At 44.9% G+C, this 24,245-nt stretch overlaps 1 protein-coding gene across 3 annotated transcripts in view; it reads left to right on the top strand.

Annotated features, from left to right (window-relative positions):
- The window catches only part of C2H11orf65 (chromosome 2 C11orf65 homolog), a 68,260-nt gene that overhangs the window by 20,010 nt on the left and 24,005 nt on the right, over positions 1–24,245 (top strand). For all 3 annotated transcript variants that reach the window (XM_056561662.1, XM_056561661.1, XM_056561660.1), the window contains exons 3-7: positions 3,982–4,074; positions 10,787–10,840; positions 16,260–16,469; positions 17,031–17,164; positions 23,146–23,316. In XM_056561662.1, coding sequence (XP_056417637.1) covers positions 3,982–4,074; positions 10,787–10,840; positions 16,260–16,469; positions 17,031–17,164; positions 23,146–23,316 — 662 coding nt within the window. The remainder of the gene's footprint in view (positions 1–3,981; positions 4,075–10,786; positions 10,841–16,259; positions 16,470–17,030; positions 17,165–23,145; positions 23,317–24,245) is intronic.

Raw genomic sequence — 24,245 nt, 5'->3', positions numbered from 1 at the left:
TCCTCAGTGTTAGCAGAGCGCCAGAAAGACCATTGAAGTCAATGGAGCTTTCATTTGAAACGGAATTTGTGATGGAATTTGTGATGGAATTCGGCATGTAAATTCCTCAGTGTGAACATGATAAAAACTTTCATTTTACCACAAACCAGTGATGGTCCAGAAGTAAGAGGTATGAACGGCCCCCAGGACACTACACACCATATATAGGGGCCACTACACACCATATATAGGGGCCACTACACACCATATATAGGGGCCACTACACACCATATATAGGGGCCACTACACACCATATATAGGGGCCACTACACACCATATATAGGGGCCACTACACACCATATATAGGGGCCACTACACACCATATATAGGGGCCACTACACACCATATATAGGGGCCACTACACACCATATATAGGGGCCACTACACACCATATATAGGGGCCACCACACACCATATATAGGGGCCACCACACACCATATATAGGGGCCACCACACACCATATATAGGGGCCACCACACACCATATATAGGGGCCACCACACACCATATATAGGGGCCACCGCACACCATATATTGGGGCCACCGCACACCATATATAGGGGTCACCGCACACCATATATAGGGGCCACCGCACACCATATATAGGGGCCACCGCACACCATATATATAGGGGCCACCACACACACCATATATATAGGGGCCACTACACACCATATATATAGGGGCCACTACACACCATATATATAGGGGTCACTACACACCATATATAGGGGCCACTGCACACCATATATAGGGGCCACTGCACACCATATATAGGGGCCACTGCACACCATATATAGGGGCCACTGCACACCATATATAGGGGCCACTGCACACCATATATAGGGGCCACTACACACCATATATAGGGGCCACTGCACACCATATATAGGGGCCACTACACACCATATATAGGGGCCACTACACACCATATATAGGGGCCACTACACACCATATATAGGGGCCACTACACACCATATATAGGGGCCACTACACACCATATATAGGGGCCACCACACACCATATATAGGGGCCACCGCACACCATATATAGGGGCCACCGCACACCATATATAGGGGCCACCGCACACCATATATAGGGGCCACCGCACACCATATATAGGGGCCACCGCACACCATATATAGGGGCCACCGCACACCATATATAGGGGCCACCGCACACCATATATTGGGGCCACCGCACACCATATATTGGGGTCACCGCACACCATATATAGGGGCCACCGCACACCATATATAGGGGCCACCGCACACCATATATAGGGGCCACCGCACACCATATATAGGGGCCACCGCACACCATATATAGGGGCCACCGCACACCATATATAGGGGCCACCGCACACCATATATAGGGGCCACCACACACCATATATAGGGGCCACCACACACCATATATAGGGGCCACCACACACCATATATAGGGGCCACTACACACCATATATAGGGGCCACTACACACCATATATAGGGGCCACTACACACCATATATAGGGGCCACTACACACCATATATAGGGGCCACTACACACCATATATAGGGGCCACTACACACCATATATAGGGGCCACCGCACACCATATATAGGGGCCACCGCACACCATATATAGGGGCCACCGCACACCATATATAGGGGCCACCGCACACCATATATAGGGGCCACCGCACACCATATATAGGGGCCACCGCACACCATATATAGGGGCCACCGCACACCATATATAGGGGCCACCGCACACCATATATAGGGGCCACCGCACACCATATATAGGGGCCACCGCACACCATATATAGGGGCCACCGCACACCATATATAGGGGCCACTGCACACCATATATATAGGGGCCACGGGCCACTACACACCATATATATATAGGGGCCACTACACACCATATATAGGGGTCACTACACACCATATATAGGGGCCACTGCACACCATATATAGGGGCCACTGCACACCATATATAGGGGCCACTACACACCATATATAGGGGCCACTACACACCACATATAGGGGCCACTACACACCACATATAGGGGCCACTACACACCACATATAGGGGCCACTACACACCACATATAGGGGCCACCGCACACCATATATAGGGGCCACCGCACACCACATATAGGGGCCACCGCACACCATATATAGGGGCCACCGCACACCATATATAGGGGCCACCGCACACCATATATAGGGGCCACCGCACACCATATATAGGGGCCACCGCACACCATATATAGGGGCCACCGCACACCATATATAGGGGCCACCGCACACCATATATAGGGGCCACCGCACACCATATATAGGGGCCACCGCACACCATATATAGGGGCCACCGCACACCATATATATAGGGGCCACCGCACACCATATATATAGGGGCCACCGCACACCATATATATAGGGGCCACCGCACACCATATATATAGGGGCCACCACACACCATATATAGGGGCCACCGCACACCATATATAGGGGCCACCGCACACCATATATAGGGGCCACCGCACACCATATATAGGGGCCACCGCACACCATATATTGGGGCCACCGCACACCATATATTGGGGCCACCGCACACCATATATAGGGGCCACCGCACACCATATATAGGGGCCACCGCACACCATATATAGGGGCCACCGCACACCATATATAGGGGTCACCGCACACCATATATAGGGGTCACCGCACACCATATATAGGGGACACCGCACACCATATATAGGGGCCACCGCACACCATATATAGGGGCCACCGCACACCATATATATAGGGGCCACCGCACACCATATATATAGGGGCCACCGCACACCATATATATAGGGGCCACCGCACACCATATATATAGGGGCCACCGCACACCATATATATAGGGGCCACCGCACACCATATATATAGGGGCCACCGCGCACCATATATAGGGGCCACCGCGCACCATATATAGGGGCCACCGCACACCATATATAGGGGCCACCGCACACCATATATAGGGGCCACCGCACACCATATATAGGGGCCACCGCACACCATATATAGGGGCCACCGCACACCATATATAGGGGCCACCACACACCATATATAGGGGCCACTACACACCATATATAGCGGCCACTACACACCATATATAGGGGCCACTACACACCATATATAGGGGCCACCACACACCATATATAGGGGCCACCACACACCATATATAGGGGCCACCACACACCATATATAGGGGCCACCGCACACCATATATTGGGGCCACCGCACACCATATATTGGGGCCACCGCACACCATATATAGGGGCCACCGCACACCATATATAGGGGCCACCGCACACCATATATAGGGGTCACCGCACACCATATATAGGGGTCACCGCACACCATATATAGGGGTCACTGCACACCATATATAGGGGTCACCGCACACCATATATAGGGGCCACCGCACACCATATATAGGGGCCACCGCACACCATATATAGGGGCCACCGCACACCATATATAGGGGCCACCGCACACCATATATATAGGGGCCACCGCACACCATATATATAGGGGCCACCGCACACCATATATATAGGGGCCACCGCACACCATATATATAGGGGCCACCGCACACCATATATAGGGGTCACCGCACACCATATATAGGGGTCACCGCACACCATATATAGGGGCCACTGCACACCATATATAGCGGCCACCGCACACCATATATAGGGGCCACCGCACACCATATATAGGGGCCACCGCACACCATATATAGGGGCCACCGCACACCATATATAGGGGCCACCGCACACCATATATAGGGGCCACTGCACACCATATATAGGGGCCACTACACACCATATATAGCGGCCACTACTAGCAGGACAATGCAGTCTTCCCTCATGTAACATAAACATCTTTATCTTTTATTAGGACATGAATGTTTTCAAATATTATAAAAATCTTATCAGCTTCAAAGGTCAAGGGGATCCAAGACTATTACTGAAGAGCATCAATCCTAGAGAGGTGAGTACACAATGACCTGTTCTTTCCTTACGTGACCCTTACACATTAGAAATAAGTCTAACCTGCTGATTTTGGAGGGACTGGCTGTTTGTCTAATGCATTTGGGGACCTCCCAGCTTTGTCGCAACAAATAATGTGGAAGAAAAGGAAAATGCATTTTGGATTTCGAGCCTAGTCCCCACCTTCTGGACACCTGTGAACAGCTCAGGAGAGAAAGCTTGTGTGTGGACTCCTTTACACTTTCAAGGGGTACTTGGAGCTGGAGGCCAGGATCGTGACCTCACGGCCACACCCCTCGCGACGTCACAGCACGCCCCCTCCATTCATGTCCATTCATGGGAGGGGGGTGTCGGCAGACACGCCCCCTCCCATAGACATTAATGGAGGGTGCGGGCATGATGTCACAAGGGGGCATGGCCACAATGTCACAAACACTGCCACAGGAACCCTGTGTTTGTTTAGAATGCTGTGTGCTGTGGGAGATTGCGGAGGGCCCCAGTGGCTGGACCTGTGGGGTCCTCATATATAAGACCCAATATAGTTGGCTTCATGTTTACAGCTGGACTTCTGACAAATACAAGAGGAACAAAACTCCTTTTTTCTTTACCTTGTCATCCTTACATGGACCTACTATAAAGCTTTATAGCTCCTTAACCCCTTCCCGCAGAATACCGTATATGTACGGCGGATAACATGATATCTTTTTGCATTCTGCCATATATATATACGGCATTCAAAATACGCTTCCATGGTGCTTCGTGGGTTAATCAGCTGGACTCCCGGTGTGTCCGGCAGGAGACCACGGCCGCCTGACATCCCGGGACCCCGTTTGATTAACCTGCGCAGCGATTGGGTGTGCGGGATCGGCGGGTGTGCGGCGTGATTGCCATGCGGCGGGATCGGTGGTGCACGGAGGTCCCGGCGGCGGCAGAAGCGACGGAGCGCGTAAGTCCTCGCCTTTTAGTAGTTGCAAAACTACAACTCCCAGCATGCTCCGACAATCTGGGCATGCTGGGAGTTGTAGTTTTGCAATATCTGGAGGACCACAGTTTGGAGATCACTATGTAGTGGTCTAAAACTGTGGCTATCCATATGTTGGAATACTACAACTCCCAGCATGCCCAGAGAGCCAACAGCTATCGGGGCATGCTGGGAGTTGTAGTTTTGTAACATCCGGAGGGCCACACTTTGGCAACCACTGGTCTGCTGTCTGCCCCTAGCTTTTTATGGGGTGATTTATTTTTTATTTTTTGGGGGCGGGGGGGGGGGGGGGGGGGGCGGGGTTTGTATGCGCTTTTTGTTTTTGCACTTATGTTTTTTCTTGCTCCCCTTCTAAAAATCATAACGCTTTCAATTTTGCACCTACAGACCCATATAAGGGCTTGTTTTTTGTGCCACCAATTGTACTTTGTAATGACATCAATCATTTAATAAAATCTACCGCAAAACCCCAAAAAATTTTTGTGGGTGAAATTGGAAAAAAAAAATAACGCCATTTTGTAACTTTTGGGGGCTTCCGTTTCTACACAGTGCAGTTTTCAGTAAAAATGACACCTTATCTTTATTCTGTAGGTCCATACGGTTAGGGTGCGTTCACACTACGGAATCTCCGCTATCTGAATTCCGGTGCTTCGGCACTATGGCCGCGGGGCACTGAGCCGTCACCATTGACGGCAATGCAGTGCTCACGGAATCTGCGCATAGAATGAACATGTTCTTTCTTTGCGCTGAACAATTTCAGCGACGGAATTGTCTGCCGCGGAAATTCCGCTGTGTGAACGGGTCTCGCGGAGACCCATTCACACTAATGTTAAGTTCACACCGCGGAATTCCGCTTGCGGAGTTCCGCTCGGGGAATTCCGCGGGAATTCCGTAGTGTGAACGCACCCTTACAAGGATACCCAATTTATATAGGTTTTATTTTATTTTACTACTTAAAAAAAATTGTAACATGCACTTGTCCTCTTCTGACCCCTATAACTTTTTTATTTTTCCGCATATGGGGCTATATATATAACATTTTTTGTTTTGTCGGGACTTTTTGATCGCTTTTTATAAATTTTTTATGGTATATGAAGTGACCAAAAAAAGCACAATTTTGGACTTGGTATTTTTTTATGTGTAGGACATCGACCGTGCGGTTGAGCTACCCTTATATTTTAATAGTTCTGACGTACCACATATGATTATTTTAATTTTTTATGACATTATTTTATTTAAAAAAATGATTCAAACTTAATAGGGAAGGGGTTAATTCACTTTTATTCACTTTTTTCTTTTTTACACTTTTTTTTGCATATACTTATCAATGCTATGCCATAGCATAGATCTTTGTTATTGGCGCTCTGCTGCTCTAGCAGGCTAGGAGCAGCAGAAGACCGATCGGACGGCGAGGAGGCAGGTAAGGGCAAACCCGCCGACCACTCAACTGCTCGGGATCCTCGCTGTTGCCACAGATGTCCCGATCAGTTCCACTGAGCTGCCGGCACCGTTAACCCCGCATTTTAGACACTGCAAACAACTTTGATTGCGGCATCTAAAGAGTTAATGCTGGGCATTAGTCCGATCGGCGGTGCCCGGCATTAGCCGTGGGTCCTGGCTGACCATAGCAACCGGGACCCTACCGGGTTTAAACCATTCTCTGCTCTGTTTTAAACCCCGCTAATGGGACCAGGGCGTACAGGTTCGCCCTCGGTCCTTAAAGGGGTACTCTGGTGTAAAACTTTATTTTTTGTAATGAACTGGTGCCAGACAGTTAAACAGATTTGTAAATTATGTCTATTTAAAAATCTCAATCCTTTTAGTACTTATTAGCAGTTGTATGCTACAGAGGAAATACTTTTCTTTTTTGTGTTGTCCACAGTGCTCTCTGCTGACACCTCTGTCCATGTCAGGAACTGTCCAGAGCAGCATAGGTTTGCTATGGGGATTTTCTTCTGCTCTGGACAGTTCATGATACGGGCATCAGGTGTCAGCAGAGAGCACTGTGGACAAGACAAAAAAGAAATTCAAAAAGAAAATAATTTACTCTGTAGCATACAACTGCTAATAAGTACTGGAAGGATTAAGATTTTTTAATAGAAGTAATTTACAAATCTGTTTAACTTTCTGGCACCAGTTGATTTAAAAGAAAATGTTTTCCACCGGAGTACCCCTTTAAGTACCAGGACGCAAGGGTGTACCTGTACGCCCTTTGTCTTGGACGGATTAAATAGTATATCTCCCTTTTACAGATTTTTTTTTAAGCGGTCGGATAACTCCACCCCCTTTCTTAGCAAGATGTAAAACATATAAAAAGTTTTGGAATCTGACAGTGGCCATTTATAGAGGTACTCCGGTAGAAAACTTTTATTTTTTTATTTTTTATTTTTTTTATCAACTGGAGCCAGAAAGTTAAACAGATTTGTAAATTACTTCTATTAAAAAATCTTAATCCTTCCAGTACTTATTAGCTGCTGAATACTACAGAGGAAATTATTTTCTTTTTGGAACACAGTGTCCATTTTAAGAACTGTCCAGAGTAGGAGAAAATCCCCATAGCAAACATATGCTGCTCTGAACAGTTCCTAAAATGGACAGAGATGTCAGCAGAGAGCACTGTGGTCATGATGTCAGCAGAGAGCCCTGTGTTCCAAAAAGAAAATAATTTCCTCTGTAGTATTCAGCAGCTAATAAGTGCTGGAAGGATTAAGATTTTTTTTAATAGAAGTAATTTACAAATCTGTTTAACTTTCTGGCACCAGTTGATTTAAAAAATAAAAAAAAAAAAGTTTTCCACCGGAGTACCCCTTTAAGCATCTACCAGAGAGTTGGATGTGGTGATCGTGCTTGGTGCATGTCATGTGATCGCCCCAACAGCCCTTTGACATGTCATTTCAGGAGTAATTGCTACGGCTTGGGAAACCTTGCTGTTAGAGATGAGCGAATTTACAGTAAATTCGATTCGTCACGAACTTCTCGGCTCGGCAGTTGATGACTTATCCTGCATAAATTAGTTCAGCTTTCAGGTGCTCCGGTGGGCTGGAAAAGGTAGATACAGTCCTAGGAAAGAGTCTCCTAGGACTGTATCCACCTTTTCCAGCCCACGGGAGCACCTGAAAGCTGAACTAATTTATGCAGGATAAGTCATCAACTGCCGAGCCGAGAAGTTCGTGACGAATCGAATTTACTGTAAATTCGCTCATCTCTACTTGCTGTACTTATGACCTTTTACTTATTACAGTTTATGTTTATTTCCACAAACAGAGCGAGATTTATGGCTGCCATCCATAATGACAGGTTATAATTCCTGCAATAAGGTCTGGTATCTGGTACGGTAAAGTGAAGCTGCGGTTTGAGGCCACATTAAAGCTCGTATTATCAGATTACATAACCAACCATTTTCTAATAGGAGGATGAATACTCTGCAGATGTTCTCTTTATAGAGGAAGCAATTCCGAAAAGATCACAGACCTCAGAAAAGACACATTCCCTTTATTCCCCCCCTGGGCACCACACTTCATTCTTTTTTTTTTTTCTTTTTTTTTTTTTTTTTTTTTTACAAAATTCTTCTATGTTACTTGGATGCCGCTGTGCTGCAGATTTCACGTTTTGCAATGCATACTGGGTGAAATCTGCAGAAAATCTGCATCAACTGCGTGTATCACGTGCTGATTTTGATGCACATTTCATCCTTTTGCGATGCAAATCTGCAGCAAGTCCGCAATGTAAAGGGTGAAACCCACAGAAAGTCTGTGAAAAAGCTGCATCACAATCCATACGTAATAAATACAGAAGAGCGAACTTACAGTAAATTTGATTCGTCACGAACTTCTCGGCTCGGCAGTTGATGTCGGGAGCACCTAAATTAGCTCCAGCTCCCGTGGGCTGGAAAAGGTGGATACAGTGATTGGAGACTCTTTCCTAGGACTGTATCCACCTTTTCCAGCCCACCGGAGCACCTGAAGGCTGAACTCATTTACGCAGGATAAGCCATCAACTGCCGAGCCGAGAAGTTCGTGACGAATCGAATTTACTGTAAGTTCGCTCATCTCTAGTAATAAATACAGAATGGCATAAAAATAAAAAGCGCCACGTGTCAATCCAACCATAGTGCATTGTAAAGGGAGTCTTTCTGTTACTCTATGGCAGTGTTTCCCATCCAGTGTGCCTCCAGCTGTTGCAAAACTACAACTCCCAGCATGCCCGGACAGCCAAAGGCTGTCCGGGCATGCTGGGAGTTGTAGTTTTGCAACATTCACACCACACCTATACAAAACGACGCATTTTTCTAGCAGAATTCCGTCAAAAATATGGTACAGTAGCTTCCCATTGTTCTCAAAGGGATTCTGCTGCATCATTTACACTATGGACTTTCTGCCGCAGAAATGGCGGACCCCAGAATGTTCATTATTTGGGCGGAATCCGCTCTGAAATGCATTGCTATCAATTGAGACGGTGCATTTCCAAGCGGTCCTAGCGCCGGCATAACTCATATTCTCCCTTTCTTCTAATTTCATACAAACCCTTAAAGGGGCACTCCCGTGGAAAACTTTTTTTTTTTTTTTTTTTTTAATCAACTGGTGCCAGAAAGTTAAACAGATTTGTAAATCACTTCTATTAAAAAATCTTAATCCTTCCAGTACTTTTTAGGGACTGTATACTAAAGAGAAATCCCCCAAAAAAATGCATTTCCTGTGATGTCCTGACAACAGTGCTCTCTGCTGACCTCTGCTGTCCATTTTAGGAACTGTCCAGAGAAGAAGAAAATCCCCATAGCAAACATATGCTTCTCTGGACAGTTCCTAAAATGGACAGCAGAGGTCAGCAGAGAGCACTGTGGTCAGGACATCACAGGAAATGCATTTTTTTGGGGATTTCTCTTTAGTATACAGCCCCTAAAAAGTACTGGAAGGATTAAGATTTTTTAATAGGAGTGATTTACAAATCTGTTTAACTTTCTGGCACCAGTTGATTTAAAAAAAAAAAAAAAAAAAAGTTTTCTACGGGAGTACCCCTTTAAGCCCTTTATGTAGCGGTGATCTTGGAACGGTGCATTTCCAGCTGTCACAAATCTACTTTGCATTAGACCGCTGTAAGGTGCATTCACGCCACGTTTTTGCAATACAGTTCCCATATACGTTTTTAATTTGAAAACCGTACGGAACCGTATTGAAAACCATAAGCATTGACTCCCCATTGAAAACCGTAGGCCAAACTATGCATCCGCTTGTGTCCGTTTTGCATCCTGTACGGTTTCATCCGTTTTTTTTCCCCGTACCCAAAATCATAGCCTACCACCGTTTTTGGTCCGGGTGAAAAACCGTATTGAAACGTATATGTTTTTTTTGTTTTTCTTTTAAACATGGGAGTCAATGGGAACCGTACAGAACTGTATGTGCTTACGGTCCCATCCGGTTTTCACCATACGGTTTTATACTTTGCACAGTTTTACTCTTAAAAATTCAATCAAACAAGTGAAACTTTATTCATAATGGAGTGAAAAGTTAAAAACGTATACATTTAAAAAAAAAACAAAAAAAACGATGCAACCGGACATCATTTTTCAAACCGTATATGGATTTGTACACGTTTTGATACAGTTTAATCAGGTTTTGAGGAATCCGTTTTTTTAATCAAAAACCTGATACGGGAACTGTATTGCAAAAAGGTGGTGTGAACCCAGCCTTATACAGGATCCATCTAAGGGTGTCATTGTCTTCTTTTTTTACAGGCAGGACTTATCGATGTGGCTGCTGGCGTACATATCCGGTTCAGACTAGGAGGGGTAACTATCATTTAGTGTATATTACAATAAAGCACGATCACTCCACCTAGAATTAAAGTGGTACTCCGGTGGAAAACTATTATTTTTCAAATCAACTGGTGCCCGAAAGTTAAACAGATTTGTAAATGACTTCAATTTAAAAATCTTAATCCTTCCAGTACTTATCAGCTGCTGTATGCGCCACAGGAAGTTGTGCAGTTCTTTCCAGTCTGACCACAGTGCTCTCTGCTCACACCTCTGTCCATGTCATAAACTGTCCAGAGCAGGAGAGGTTTGCTATGGGGGATTTGCTCCTACTCTGGACAGTTCCTAACATGGACAGAAGTGGCAGAAGAGAGCACTGTGGCAGCAAAGAGCACTTCCTCTGTAGCATATAGCAGCTGATAAGTACTGGAAGGATTTAGATTTTTAAAAGAAGTAATTTACGAATCTATTTAACTTTCTGCAGCCAGTTCATATGAACATTTTTTTTCCACTGGAGTACCCCTTTAAAGGGGTACTCCGCCCCTGGCATCTTATCCCCTATCCAAAGGATAGGGGATAAGATGTCAGATCGCCGCGGTCCCGCTGCTGGGGACCCCCTAGATCTCCGCTGCGGCACCCCGCCATCATTACTGCACCGAGCAAATTCGCTCTGTGCGTAATGACGGGCGATACAGGGGCCGTGACGTCATGGCTCCGCCCCTCATGACATCACGGCCCGTCCCCTTAATGCAAGTCTATGGCAGGGGTGTGACGACCGCCACGCCCCCTCCCATAGACTTGTATCGACGGGGGCGGGCCGTGACGTCACGATGGTTGGAGCCATGACGTCACACTGCTCCGGCCCCTGTATCGCCCGTCATTACGCACAGAGCGATCTCGCTCTGCGCAGTAATGATAGCGGGGTGCTGCAGCAGCGATCCCCGGGGTCCCCAGCAGCAGGACCACGGCGATCTGACATCTTATCCCCTATCCTTTGGATAGGGGATAAGATGTCTAGGGGTGGAGTACCCCTTTAAGTTATATATGAGAAATCCCCTTTAGGCCCTGTTCACAATACAGAATTTCCTTGTTGAAATTCTGCCCGTATTCCACATGCAGCAGACTCCTAATTATCTCTGTAGCTCAGTTGCAATACTACAACTCCCAGCATGCCCGGACAGCCTCTGGCTGTCCGGGCATGCTGGGAGTTGTAGATTTGCAATAGCTGGTGACACACCGTTTGGAAAACACTGCCGTAGCAGAACTTCCAGCGCTGGATTGGATTCCAGCAGAATCCACCAGAGAAGTCCCGGCACCGCACTGTAGTGAATGGCGCAGCAATGTGCCAAGGACAGTAAGTACTGATTGCTGAGGAGGCTGCTATAGGCTGAATCCAGCGGTAACTTCTTGCCATGTGAACAAGGCCTTAGGGTTTGTTTAAAAGAAAATGTGTTCAGATTCTTGGCTGCAGATTATGGTGTGGAAATGAAGCTGTTTTCTGCTGCGGGAAATCAGCATGATAGATAATTTGCACCATTCTCTGTGTTTTGGACCCTACTTTTGGTGTTGGCAAACATGATGACCAAGATGATGTTCCAAAAAAACTAAGGTGGAACAAAGCCTAAAAGCACAGTGACGAATTAGCAAGCAATCTGCACCAAAACTCACGTGATTTTGTGCACACTGTGGATAACCTGTAGAAACTCTACAGCATATATCCCACCTATGGCTGTACCCTCAAAATGATCTGCTGACTAATTTCCCGATATACTTTTAATGGGTCAGAGTCCTGCTTTAAGAGCTGCAAATTACTTGCAAAGACGTCAAAATAAGTAATATAATGTGGGTCCCCTCTTGTTCCCTACCAGGGGGGACTGCTGAGCTTTCTGTATACTGTTTTTTTTATTTATTTCAATGTATAAACAGTATGCAGTAAGCTCCTAAACTCCCCCTAGTGGTATCCGCAGGCATCCAGAAAGTTATAATTTACCTCCATGTCTTTTGCTGCTCTGTATCAGAAAATTGGAGCTCTGACCACTATAAAGATATGCAAAAAAAAGTTAATACTAAACCTAAAATTGTCTGCTGTGAAAAAGTGTCAGTTTTTCCTGGTTCAAAGACCAGTACAATGTCCTAATGTGGTTGTGATAAGATAACATTTCCTGTGCGAATCCTTATCTCATGTCATGTAACTTTCTCTGTTGGTGTTGACCATATCCTGTCCTACAGTTATCACAACCCACTGTGTGTCTTCTACTATATGTGAGTGGGCATAACCCGGGTTTCTCAGACTCTTTTTCTACTCCATTTCTAACTACAACAGATTATCATTACTAATATACTTATGAGTTTATAGAAAGCCTAATACAATTACATCAGTTTGCCCCCTAATATATACCTCCTAAACTGGCCATACACATACGATGCCTGTCATCCGAATGATCGAGCAGTTAGAGTCAAACACACTTAACCCATCTCTCCTCCAACATAATCTGTGGTGGGAGAGTAGAGAGGCCTCAATACAAGTTAGATGGTTGCCCACAGCCCCACCTTGACTGATGTGTAGAACCCTGTACATCAGTCAAGTAGGGGCTGGGAGGTGAGAATGAGTAAGGAGATGTTCCAGGCTGTGGGACTTGTGCAGCTCAGCACCTCCTTCTTGACACTTGGCTAAAAAATTTAAAAAAGTGATTTTAGAAGTGTGGCAAGCACCATCAGCTCCATGAAAGGTACAGTTTGCTTTCATACCTTAACAACTATCCAGTGGTGTCTGCGGCTATTAGAGCTGATAGATTCTGTCAGAACCCGTAGGGTTAATCTGCCCTGAGAGTTTTGTTTATCTTTGTTGCTGGGACTACGCCTCTGTGTCCAGGTGTGATTCAGTTTGCAGCCAATTAGAATCCTCCTGCTAGCTGCGCAGGGATTTATAAGGAAGTATTTTTCAGTCAGGCCTTGCCTGTGAAAGTTCTTGTGACTGATACAAACAACAAAAAAACGGAGCCTTTGTAAAGAGCAATACAAACAATATTTTATTCAATAAGTAAAAATACAGAAAATACATTATACATGAAGTATAATGAAGTGTGCAAAACAGCACTACAGTAAAGCAGTGTCCAAAAAAGAGGACTACAGTGAGCAGCAAGTCATGATACAATAAGAAAACATACTTTTACAAAAATGCTCCAACGGGACCTGAGGGGTGGTGTCCCCTCAGGTCCCGTTGGAGCATTTTTGTATAAGTATGTTTTCTTATTGTATCATGACTTGCTGCTCTCTGTAGTCCTCTTTTTTGGACAATGCTTTACAGTAGTCCCCTTTTGCACACTTCATTATACTTCATGTATGTTGTTTTCTTGCTCTAGCTCTATTGTGTGACCTTAGGGGGTCACCTTTCGCTGTTTCCCATCCCCCTTGGGTTGGAGTCCTGTATTTTTACTTGTTGAAAAAAAATAGTTTGTATTGTTCTTTACCAAGGCTCCGTTTTTTTGTTGTTTGTATCATTTAGCTATGGGAGCTGCTTAGCTTTATTTTGATATATGGGTGGATTATTAATAGTGAGGATTTTTATATCCCGTATATATTACTTTTTATTTTTCTTTGCTCCCCACCCTTTGGTATCTGCGTTAATTCTAAGTTCTTGTGACTGTAACTAGCTATCCCTGTACTTATTGGTTGGCTGTTGACTACCCCTTGACTCTCTGTTATTGTACTCTGTTACCTCCTGGCCTGGACTCTGCTCATTGACTGCAAATTCAGTGTGTGTGTGTGTGTGTTTAGGTTTATTTCTGTTAGTTATGTGTGCCTCCAGCTGTTCGACCTTTTTCAGTTTTTGTAGTTTATTGTTTTGACAAAAATGCCCATCACTTATTGGGGGAGATAAGCAAGTAGGCAGAGACAGGAGGATGGGACCGGCACTGTGGTTGTGGACCCGCTGTTTAGGGTGGGTATGCAAGTAAGCAGGGACAGAGGGAGTGGGCAAGTTCAGGGCTGCACTCTATCCCTGCCCAAAGTGACATTTTCACAGGCCCAAATTGTAATGTCCTTACTTCAGGGTGACCCTCAGGAATGGGTGTTTTCTTTGCCTCCCTCTGCTCCTGAATGTTCAGTGGACATTCTTTTCTCTTCTTTGAGTCTCCTATATGACGAACCGACCGTGCAGCTTATGCTGAGTCTCAGCTGGTTAGCTTTAGACAGGACCGTAAAACAGCAGAGGAGTATTGTGCGGATTTTCGTAAATGGTGTACAGTTTCAGGATGGAATGATCCAGCTCTTAGGTGTCAGTTCAGATTGGGATTATCTGATACCATTAAGGATGTTCTTGTAAGTTATCCCTCACCTGACTCCTTAGAACAGGCTATGACATTAGCTGTATGACTTGACAGATGCCTAAGAGAGTGAAGACATGAACGGTCCGTTTCTGATGTTTTTCACTCTCCTACCTCCGGGTTATCTCCTTCTGCTATCTCTCCTGTCTCTTCTGAGGAACTCATGCAAATAGGTAAGTTGTCCTCTCAGGAGAGAAGTACCATCCGGAAGAAGAATAACTTATGTTTCTTTTGTTGAGAAGCGGTACACCGGATAAAAGTCTGGGTGGAAAACTCTGTCCAATATTTAGTGCACTGGAAGGGGTAAAGTCCGGAGGAGAGGTTGTGGGTTCCAGCGTCCTCCATTCATGCTCCCACTTTGGTTATTTTATTTTTTGGTAATTGCCAAAACGTCCAAAATCGTGAATATCGGCCGATAATATCGGGCAAACCGATAATTGGTCGATCCCTACTGCTAAATGAAAGAAGCGATCTGATTGGTTACTAAGGGAAACTGGGCAACTTTTCCTTTGCACAGGTTTTGATAAATCTCCCCCTATATGGTTTGACAAGACAGTCCTTTTAGGCCGGGATCACATAAGTGTAAGGCCTTTTCACACTGCTGTTGTGCCCTAACGGAAAAGGTCCATTAGGCACATTTTTTTTATTTGTGCCTTTAACGTCTGTTATCCAGACGGGGCACAAAGGGCAACAATGGGTCCCAACAGATCCCATTCAATATTATGGGGTCTGTCGGGCGCCATTGTTTTTTGTCAGGAGTAGAGGGAAAAAAAGACATTGCATTCAGTATTTTTTCTCCCTCTATTCTCCCCGTGTTCCCTAATGTCCGTCGCACTGCTGTGTCTGAATGGCAGTGTGAGGGATGCCTAATATAGACACATTATTTGATCGGTATTATGGCTGCACGTACCAGCTTGACTGCCGATTACCCAAACTGAAAACTTGTCGCCGTAATATGGACGTAAAAATTGGCCTAAGGATAAGTTATTTGTGTTATGTGCAAACGTACAATGGTGGAAAGACACTGAAAGAGTTTATGTCCTTTGCACAGAAAATGTCATTTCCATACATTTTTATCAAACTGAAAGATTGATCTGTATAATGATTCACTGTTTCCTTTCTATATGCAGATAAAGTTTCCACCCAACATATATTACAAGTTGTTTACACATCGACCGATTGTGGATATGTGCGCCAATAGCCCCAAGGATTACACCAAACCGTCTATAAAACAACCGCTTCCAAGACAAATCCACAATCGTGGGGTGATCCCTGAAGAAGAGCGCAGCGGCTGGTACAGCAGAGTAGAGAACAACGGCTGGAGACTCCTGACACTGAGGGTCGGTGACTACTATAGGTTCACTCTTTATAAAAGGTCTTTAAAGGGGTACTCCGGTGGAATCCTTTTATTTTTTTTTTTAATCAACTGGTGCCAGAAAGTTAAACAGATTTGTAAATTACTTCTATTAAAAAATCTTAATCCTTTCAGTACTTATTAGCTGCTGAATACTAGAGAGAAAATTATTTTCTTTTTGGAACACAGTGCTCTCTGCTGACATCACGAGCACAATGCTCTCTGCTGACATGACCACAGTGCTCTCTGCTGACATCTCTGTCCATTTTAGGAACTGTCCAGAGCAGCATATGTTTTCTATGGGGATTTTCTCCTGCTCTGGACAGTTCTTAAAATGGACAGAGATGTCAGCAGAGAGCACTGTGTTCCAAAAAGAAAATGATTTCCTCTGTAGTATTCAGCAGCTAATAAGTACTGGAAGGATTAAGATTTTTTTTAATAGAAGTAATTCACAAATCTGTTTAACTTTCTGGCACCAGTTGATTTAAAAAAAAAAAAAAAGTTTTTCCCCCAGAGTGCCCCTTTATTCCGTCCTCTATCTCCCCAGCTCTCTAGCGGTTTAGATGAAGTGACTGCGGCTGATAACAAGAAGAGATTACCATTCAACCACAGCAAACTGCAGAGGAAACAGGACGTCTTAAAAAAGCAGAAGCAAAGGAAGATTGAATGGATGAGAAAGATGTGAGTAGATCATGGAACGTGACATTGTCTTACAGGTCTCCTGCATGATAAGGAAACACTGCTCCGCAGCCTGCAGGAGGATCAGGTCCAGGCTTCTAGCACTGTTTTATTATATCAGTCTTTTACCAAACAGTGTCCCTCCAGCTGTTGTAAAACTACAACTCCCAGCATACCCGGACAGCCGTAGTCTATTCAGTCATGCTGGGAGTATTATTTTTTCATCAGCTGGAGGCGCCCTGGTAATAGAGATCAAGGTGTAGTTATGCCACATCTGGAGAGCCACATATTGGAGAACCAAGTAGTTATCTTTGACCATGTCGGTGGAAGTGTATATTACATGGAGACGATAACGTGCGCTCACCGCGTGGTTCACATGTTCAGTCCTGGAGGCTCAGGGTCCGGGAGACGTCCATGGATGGTTCAGAAGCGCTCGGAGGCAACGCCAGCCGTTTCACACGGTAATCCGTGCTTCTTCCGGCCTCCTTGATGTCAGGCTGTTGCTGCTTGATTGGTATCTGGCTGGGAATGAAAATATGGGGAACCCTTTGCTTTTTTTTTCTTTTATTATTTAATTATTTATGAAAAAAAAAAAAAACGCATATGGTTCCCCCTATTTTCATTCTCAGCCAAATACCAATCAAGCAGCAACAGCCTGACGTTACCAGGGTGGGCGAGGACCATTGTTATTGGCCCTCCCCAGCCTAAATAACGCCAGCCTGTTACCGCCTAGGCCCAGGAGCGCCATATTTGATGCTCCAGGCCTGTTGGTATCGGCTCTTCCTTTCACCTCTGTGGTGGTGGGTACCGGGGTAATATTCGGGGGTTAGCGCTAGCTGTTTTTGGTGCTAATGCTAAGACCTGGCTTAATAATGGATTCTGTCTATAAGACGGCTTCCCCTACTAAGCCTGTAAAGTAAATAATAAAAAAAAAATAAAAACATGTTTAAAAGACTTTTATTCCAAAAAACACTCTCCCACAAGCCCTCATTAGCCATTTTATTAACAAAAAGATACACGGATCTAAAATGAGAAGGAAAAAAAACAAGGAAAATAGGTTAGTACATTTATTGTAACCCACCCGTACATTTCCCGCCTATACAGCACTGACTACAACATAATGGGAGTTGTAGTCATGCAGCAGGGCTGGGGGGAGATGTGCATTTGGGTGACAAGCTTGCCCCCGCCCCCTGCATGACTACAACTCCCAGCATGCCTTACAGTAAGGAAATGCTAGGAGTTGTAGTCATGTCACAAGCTTGTCATCCGCCTGCCCATCTAACACACAACCCCCCCCCCCCCCGTGCCGCACAACTACAATTCCCAGCATGTCCTTACAGTAAGGACATGCTGGGAGTTGTAGTAGTGTTGTGTGGGCGGGTGATAAGCTTGTCACCCTACTGTACATCTCCTACCCACTCGTCCCACCATGCCTGTGAAAATGAAAGTAAAAAAAAGTTGCACAAAAAGTCCCACCTGCAACTTTTGCACAGCTTCGCTCCCCGACCACCCGCCCACATCTACCACCCACCTGCTAGCTGTTGCAGGACTACAACTCCCAGCATGCCCTTACTGTGAGGACATGCTGGGAGTTGTAGTCCCAACACCTTGCAGGCAGGTGGTAGGTGTGAGTGGGTGCTGTGGAGCAGAGCTGTGCAAAAGTCTCACATGCGACTTTTTGAAAATGCTGTCCTAGGCAAATTTGTAAGCCAGGTCTGACGTTCCTTACGCTTGCCACTTTTTGAACGGGGTTTGCGACTTTTATTTGCTTACGTGCGACTTTTGTGAGCAAAAAAAAGCTGCTTAAATCCTTTGATAAATCTCCCTCACTGTCTTTCCCCATTTAGTCTAAAGGTTTTAAGACACAGCAGATCTGGGAGTCCTATGCAGCTTGTGCGTGGTTCTCATTGCATTGTGTGAACAGGCCCTAGGCCTCTTATCGCTGATCATTACATTTACACACCATGGGGGAGAGTTATCAAAGTTGTCTATTTTCCGCATCAATATAGACCAAACCACAGAGGGTTAGGCCGGTCTATTGTGCGCCTAATTTATCTAAGGTCGCACGGCTCTTGATAAATTCTGCGCACGGACTTTGGGATCTATGCTTTAGACTGTATGTAAACCTGTTCCAGCATGGGCTGACATTTCTCCGTATCTTCAGCCGATTCGACTTGTTGCTGAAAAGTGGCTTTTGATAAATTCAGCACCAATGGATTTTTCCATCTAAAATAGACTAGAATGCATCATGTTCTAAAAATCCTCTAAAGCAAAAGTCGCAGAAAAGTCGCTCATAATTAGACTGCAACAAATTTAGATGGGAAAAACCAGTCTAAATCCTTTGATAAATCTCCCCCCATTAGTCCACACCTATAGGTCAGCATACCCATTTACTTTATTATTTGCTTTACACTGCTGAGATGCAGCCGCATTTTAGCATCTATATCAGTTCTTCCCAACCAGGGGGCCTTCAGCTGTCCGGGCATGCTGGGAGTTGTAGTTTTGCAACAGCTGGAGGCGCCCTGGTTGGGAATCACTATTCTATATTAATGCAGCAGCAGCAACCATAGGACTCCATGATGATCGAAGTTTAGTTCAGTTGAACTACATTCGTTCTGGTTATTGTGGATATCTGGGTGTCCTCGCAAAGCAAGCGCCAAGTCATAATACACAAGACCTTTACGTGGGACTGTAACATTTATGTACGATATGTGACAGAGCGAAATTCTGAGTTAGCCCCGTAGTTCCATTATCCTCTAAAGGCCGTGCTCTGCGGGAACCTGCTTCACCAAGCTCCCCGCAGCCTATCCTGACCTGAATGAGACTTCATTTGGCTGAAGGTAATAATGTCAAGGACTACAGTATGTACAGACAGCGCCATCTGCTGGGTGTCATATACACTGCTCATATCAATTATACCAAAGCATCCCCAGGGCTACAATCATAAACCGTGCTACAGTAGATCAATGGAAAGAATCAAGACAATGCAAACACCCCCTAGATAATATCTCTCAACCAGCGCGCCTCCAGCTGTTACAAAACTACAACTCCCAGCATGCAATTTGTAGTTTGTGCAAAAAATTGCAGCAAATATACACAAAAAAACTGTGTAAATACAATGATAAATCCCCCCCCCCTGTAATTTTTAGCTGCTGCATAGACGACATAAAAAAAAGGTGACGTACAATGGTCCCCATTTACTAAGTTTTCCGGGTTGTATTTTTTCTTTTTTCCCACTGATCGCTAGGGCTTTTCACACATATTTACTAATGTGTCGCATGTGAGTGCCGCACAATGTCGCATATGAGTTAGAGTGTCGCAGCAGAATCCCTCTCGGATTCTGACAGGATTCATATCAGAATTCATTCCATTCAGAAGCGCGGGAGAGTGAGAAAAGAACTGCTTTCTGTTTGCTGGAGATTATGGCTGCAGCAAACAGAAAGCACATTCCCAACAACCCCCCCCCCCCCCTCCTGTCACATTATCCCCCTCCCCCCTCCTGTCACATTCTTGTATTCTTGTTCTGCAGTAATACACTGGGTTTCCCGGGCGGATTTCAAATCTTCCGCGTGACCTGGGAAACCCAGTGTATTACTGCAGAACAAGACCTTTCCCCATCAGCCAATCACTGGCTTGACACGTGACACCACTGCGGCCAGTGATTGGCTAAAAAGGGAAAGGTCCTACTGTACAAAGAAGAGAGGAAACTCCGGAGCGCACGGACACGAATCTGCAGGGACCGGGACTAGGTGAGTAGAAGGTTAATGTTTTATTTTTCTCCCTGCGCACTTTGCTCAGTGTTTTTCAAGTAGGGTGCCTCCAGCTGTTTTGAAACTACTACTCTAAGCATGCCCGGACAGCCTTTGCCGGTTCGGGCATGCTGAGCGGTGTAGTTTTGCAACAGCTGGAGGTACACTGGTTGGGAAATAGTTTGCACAAATTTGAACACGTTTTTTGCTTGCAGCTGTCGGTTAAAAAAACAACACAAAACCCAAGTAATGTGGTCGGAAAAATTTGTAAATATGTGTGAAAGTAAGGTTTTTGTCGGGGAACGCCCCTTTTTAGGCTTTTCAGCAAGCTGAGTCGGGTGGTTCGGGAATTAGTGTCGCAAAATGTCGCACATTGGCGCAGACAATGTGCGACAACATAAACTCGACAAATAAGGGCCAATGTATGTGTCGTATTCTTAGCTGTAGCTCCTTTTTATTTTGTTTGTCATTTGTAACAATAGAAAGAAGCATTTCTTAAAGGGGTACTCAGCTGCTAGACATGTGAACCTCTATCCAAAAGATGGGGGATAACATGTCTGACCGCAGGGGTCTGGCTATGGGGACCTCTGCGATCTCTGCTGCGGCATCCCAGTGCACGGAACGAACTCCATGCAGTGCCGGACGACTGGCGAACACAGCCGCCACTCCGCTCCATTTATGTCTGTGGGAGGAGTCGTGATGGCTGTGTACTAGCCCCTTCCCATAGACATAAATGGAGGGCGCATGGCGTGATGTCGCGATCCCAGAAGCCCCAGGCTTCGGCCAGACCCCCCACGATCAGACATGTTATCCCCTATCCTTTGGATAGGGGAGGAGTACCCCTTTAACCTGTGGCTCTCTAGTTGATCAACAACTACAGCTCCTAGCATTTCCTGACAGCCTAAGGCTATGTTCACGCAGTATTAAAAAAAATTTTGAATAATTTTTGAGTTTTTTTTTTTTAAATGCATCGCATCTGTAAAATCTCCAAAATTTTGCATCTGTATTTTTTTTTTTTTTAAGTTTTTAAACCTTCTATTGGTGTGACAAAACATTACAGAATATCATCCCAACACACATAATCCTTCAAAATGTCAAAATATCAATTATCAATTCCTGATTTTCTAAATTATCCAGGTACTATTAACAAACAAAAATAAAATTAAATAAATAAATAAATAAGTAAATAAATAAATAAATATATATAAGTAAATAAGTAAATATATATAAAAATAATAATAATAATAATAATGTGCTCTATGGCAAAGCGGTTGTCTGGTCACACAGTATATAAATAAAACGGTTGTATTTTTTCTGTCTGCCTATAAAAGGGACATGGGACTTATTCTGGCGTATTTGAAATGCACACTTTAAAAAATACACAGTACTTATTCCCATATAAAAAAAATATAGGGCGCACATTTTATGCATTTTTAGAGTGTGATGTGTGCCTACCAGTCAGATTGGGAATACATTTTTTGACTATGTTCAGATTTTATGGTATTTTCTCTTTGCAAATATCCATGTCTATACCAGTGTTTCCCAACCAGGGTGCCTCCAGCTGTTGCAAAACTACAACTGCCAGCATGCCCGGACAGCCGAAGGCTGTCCGGGCATACTGGGAGTTGTAGTTTTGCAACAGCTGGAGGCACCCTGGTTGGGAAACACTGGTATATACTGATAAAGCTTTTTCTCTTTTCAGTATGGCTACATCAGGTATTATGAAAGAAGTCTACATGCACAGACTAAAGCTCCCAGCATGCCCGGACAGCCAAAGGCTGTCCAGGCATGCTGGAAGTTGTAATTTTGCAACAGCTGGAGGCACCCTGGTTGGGAAACACTGGTATATACTGGTATTATGAAAGAAGTCTACATGCACAGACTACAGATCCCAGCATGCCCGGACAGCCAAAGGCTGTCCAGGCATGCTGGAAGTTGTAATTTTGCAACAGCTGGAGGCACCCTTGTTGGTAAACACTGGTATATACTGGTATTATGAAAGAAGTCTACATGCACAGACTACAGATCCCAGCATGCCCGGACAGCCGAAGGCTGTCCAGGCATGCTGGAAGTTGTAATTTTGCAACAGCTGGAGGCACCCTGGTTGGGAAACAACTGCCTGTAGTTTATGTACTGTCCTAAACTTCATAGAGTGAATCTTCTGTAGGCACCCTGGTTTGGAAACACTGGTATATACTGATAAAGCTTTTTCTCTTTTCGATATGGCTACATCAGGTATTATGAAGGAAGTCTACATGCACAGACTACAGATCCCAACACAGCAATTCTGGTCCAAAGAGCCACAGATGGGGTCATCCAGTCGGTGGAGCAGCACGGCGCCCAGGCAGTCCTGGACTGGGAGGTGGATGAACTGCTGAACTGGACCAATGCCCTGAACTATGATGAGTAAGTGTGGAGATTTTTATGTTATGTCAGCATACACCACATGGATAGAAGGTGATAGGCTCTACGTGTACAATCCACCTCCTTATGTATTTTTATGAAGAAGGCTTCAGAGGAGTAGTGCGTAGTGCAGTGAAATATAACTTATCCCCTATCCAAAGGATAAGGGATAAGTTATAAATCCCGAGGGTCCCAGTGGTTGGCCCTGGCAGTCTGCCAGAAGTGGGCGTTCTGACCCTCGCAGGAAGCCGCGGCAGGCACACCTCCTCCATGTATCTCTATTGGATACATGGAGGGGGTGTGTCGGCTGCCGCTCCATGTGGGGGTCGGCATGCCCCCTTCCAGCAGACTGTTAGGGCCCCATTCAGGAGATCGCGGGGTGGGTGGGGGGCGAACCCCCCGCGATCTAAAACTTATCTCCTATCCTTTGGATAGGAGATAAGTTATATTTTACTACAGAACTCCTTTAAAGTAAATGCGTCCAAGTTGAAATACCACAAATAACAGGTGAGGACAGGTGTGGTTCTAATTTTGGAAGAAAGCAGCTGTGCAACACACTGCATCAAGATGCACCAAACTTTTGGTGCAATTTACACCAACAAATGCAGAATGCTTAGTTTAGGCCAGTCTTTAAAAATAAAAAAAATATTATTAATAATAATAAATAAAAAACAGTACGGCTCATAGATTCCAGCTATATTGGAGATTCCAATATACATTACTCAAAAAAATAAAGGGAACACTAAGATAACACGTCCTAGATCTGAATGAACTAATCATATGAAATACTTTCGTCTTTACATAGTTGAATGTGCGGACACCAAAATCACACAAAAATTATCAATGGAAATTACATTTATCAACCCATGGAGGTCTGGATGCTGGGATCTGTAGTCTGTGCATCTAGACTTCTTTCATAATACCTGATGTAG

Source organism: Hyla sarda, chromosome 2 (genome assembly GCF_029499605.1).
Source record: "Hyla sarda isolate aHylSar1 chromosome 2, aHylSar1.hap1, whole genome shotgun sequence".
In the NCBI taxonomy this organism is placed as follows: Eukaryota; Metazoa; Chordata; class Amphibia; order Anura; family Hylidae; genus Hyla; species Hyla sarda.
The sequence above is the reverse complement of the archived record's forward strand: the minus strand, read 5'-3'. Positions and strand labels throughout refer to the sequence as shown.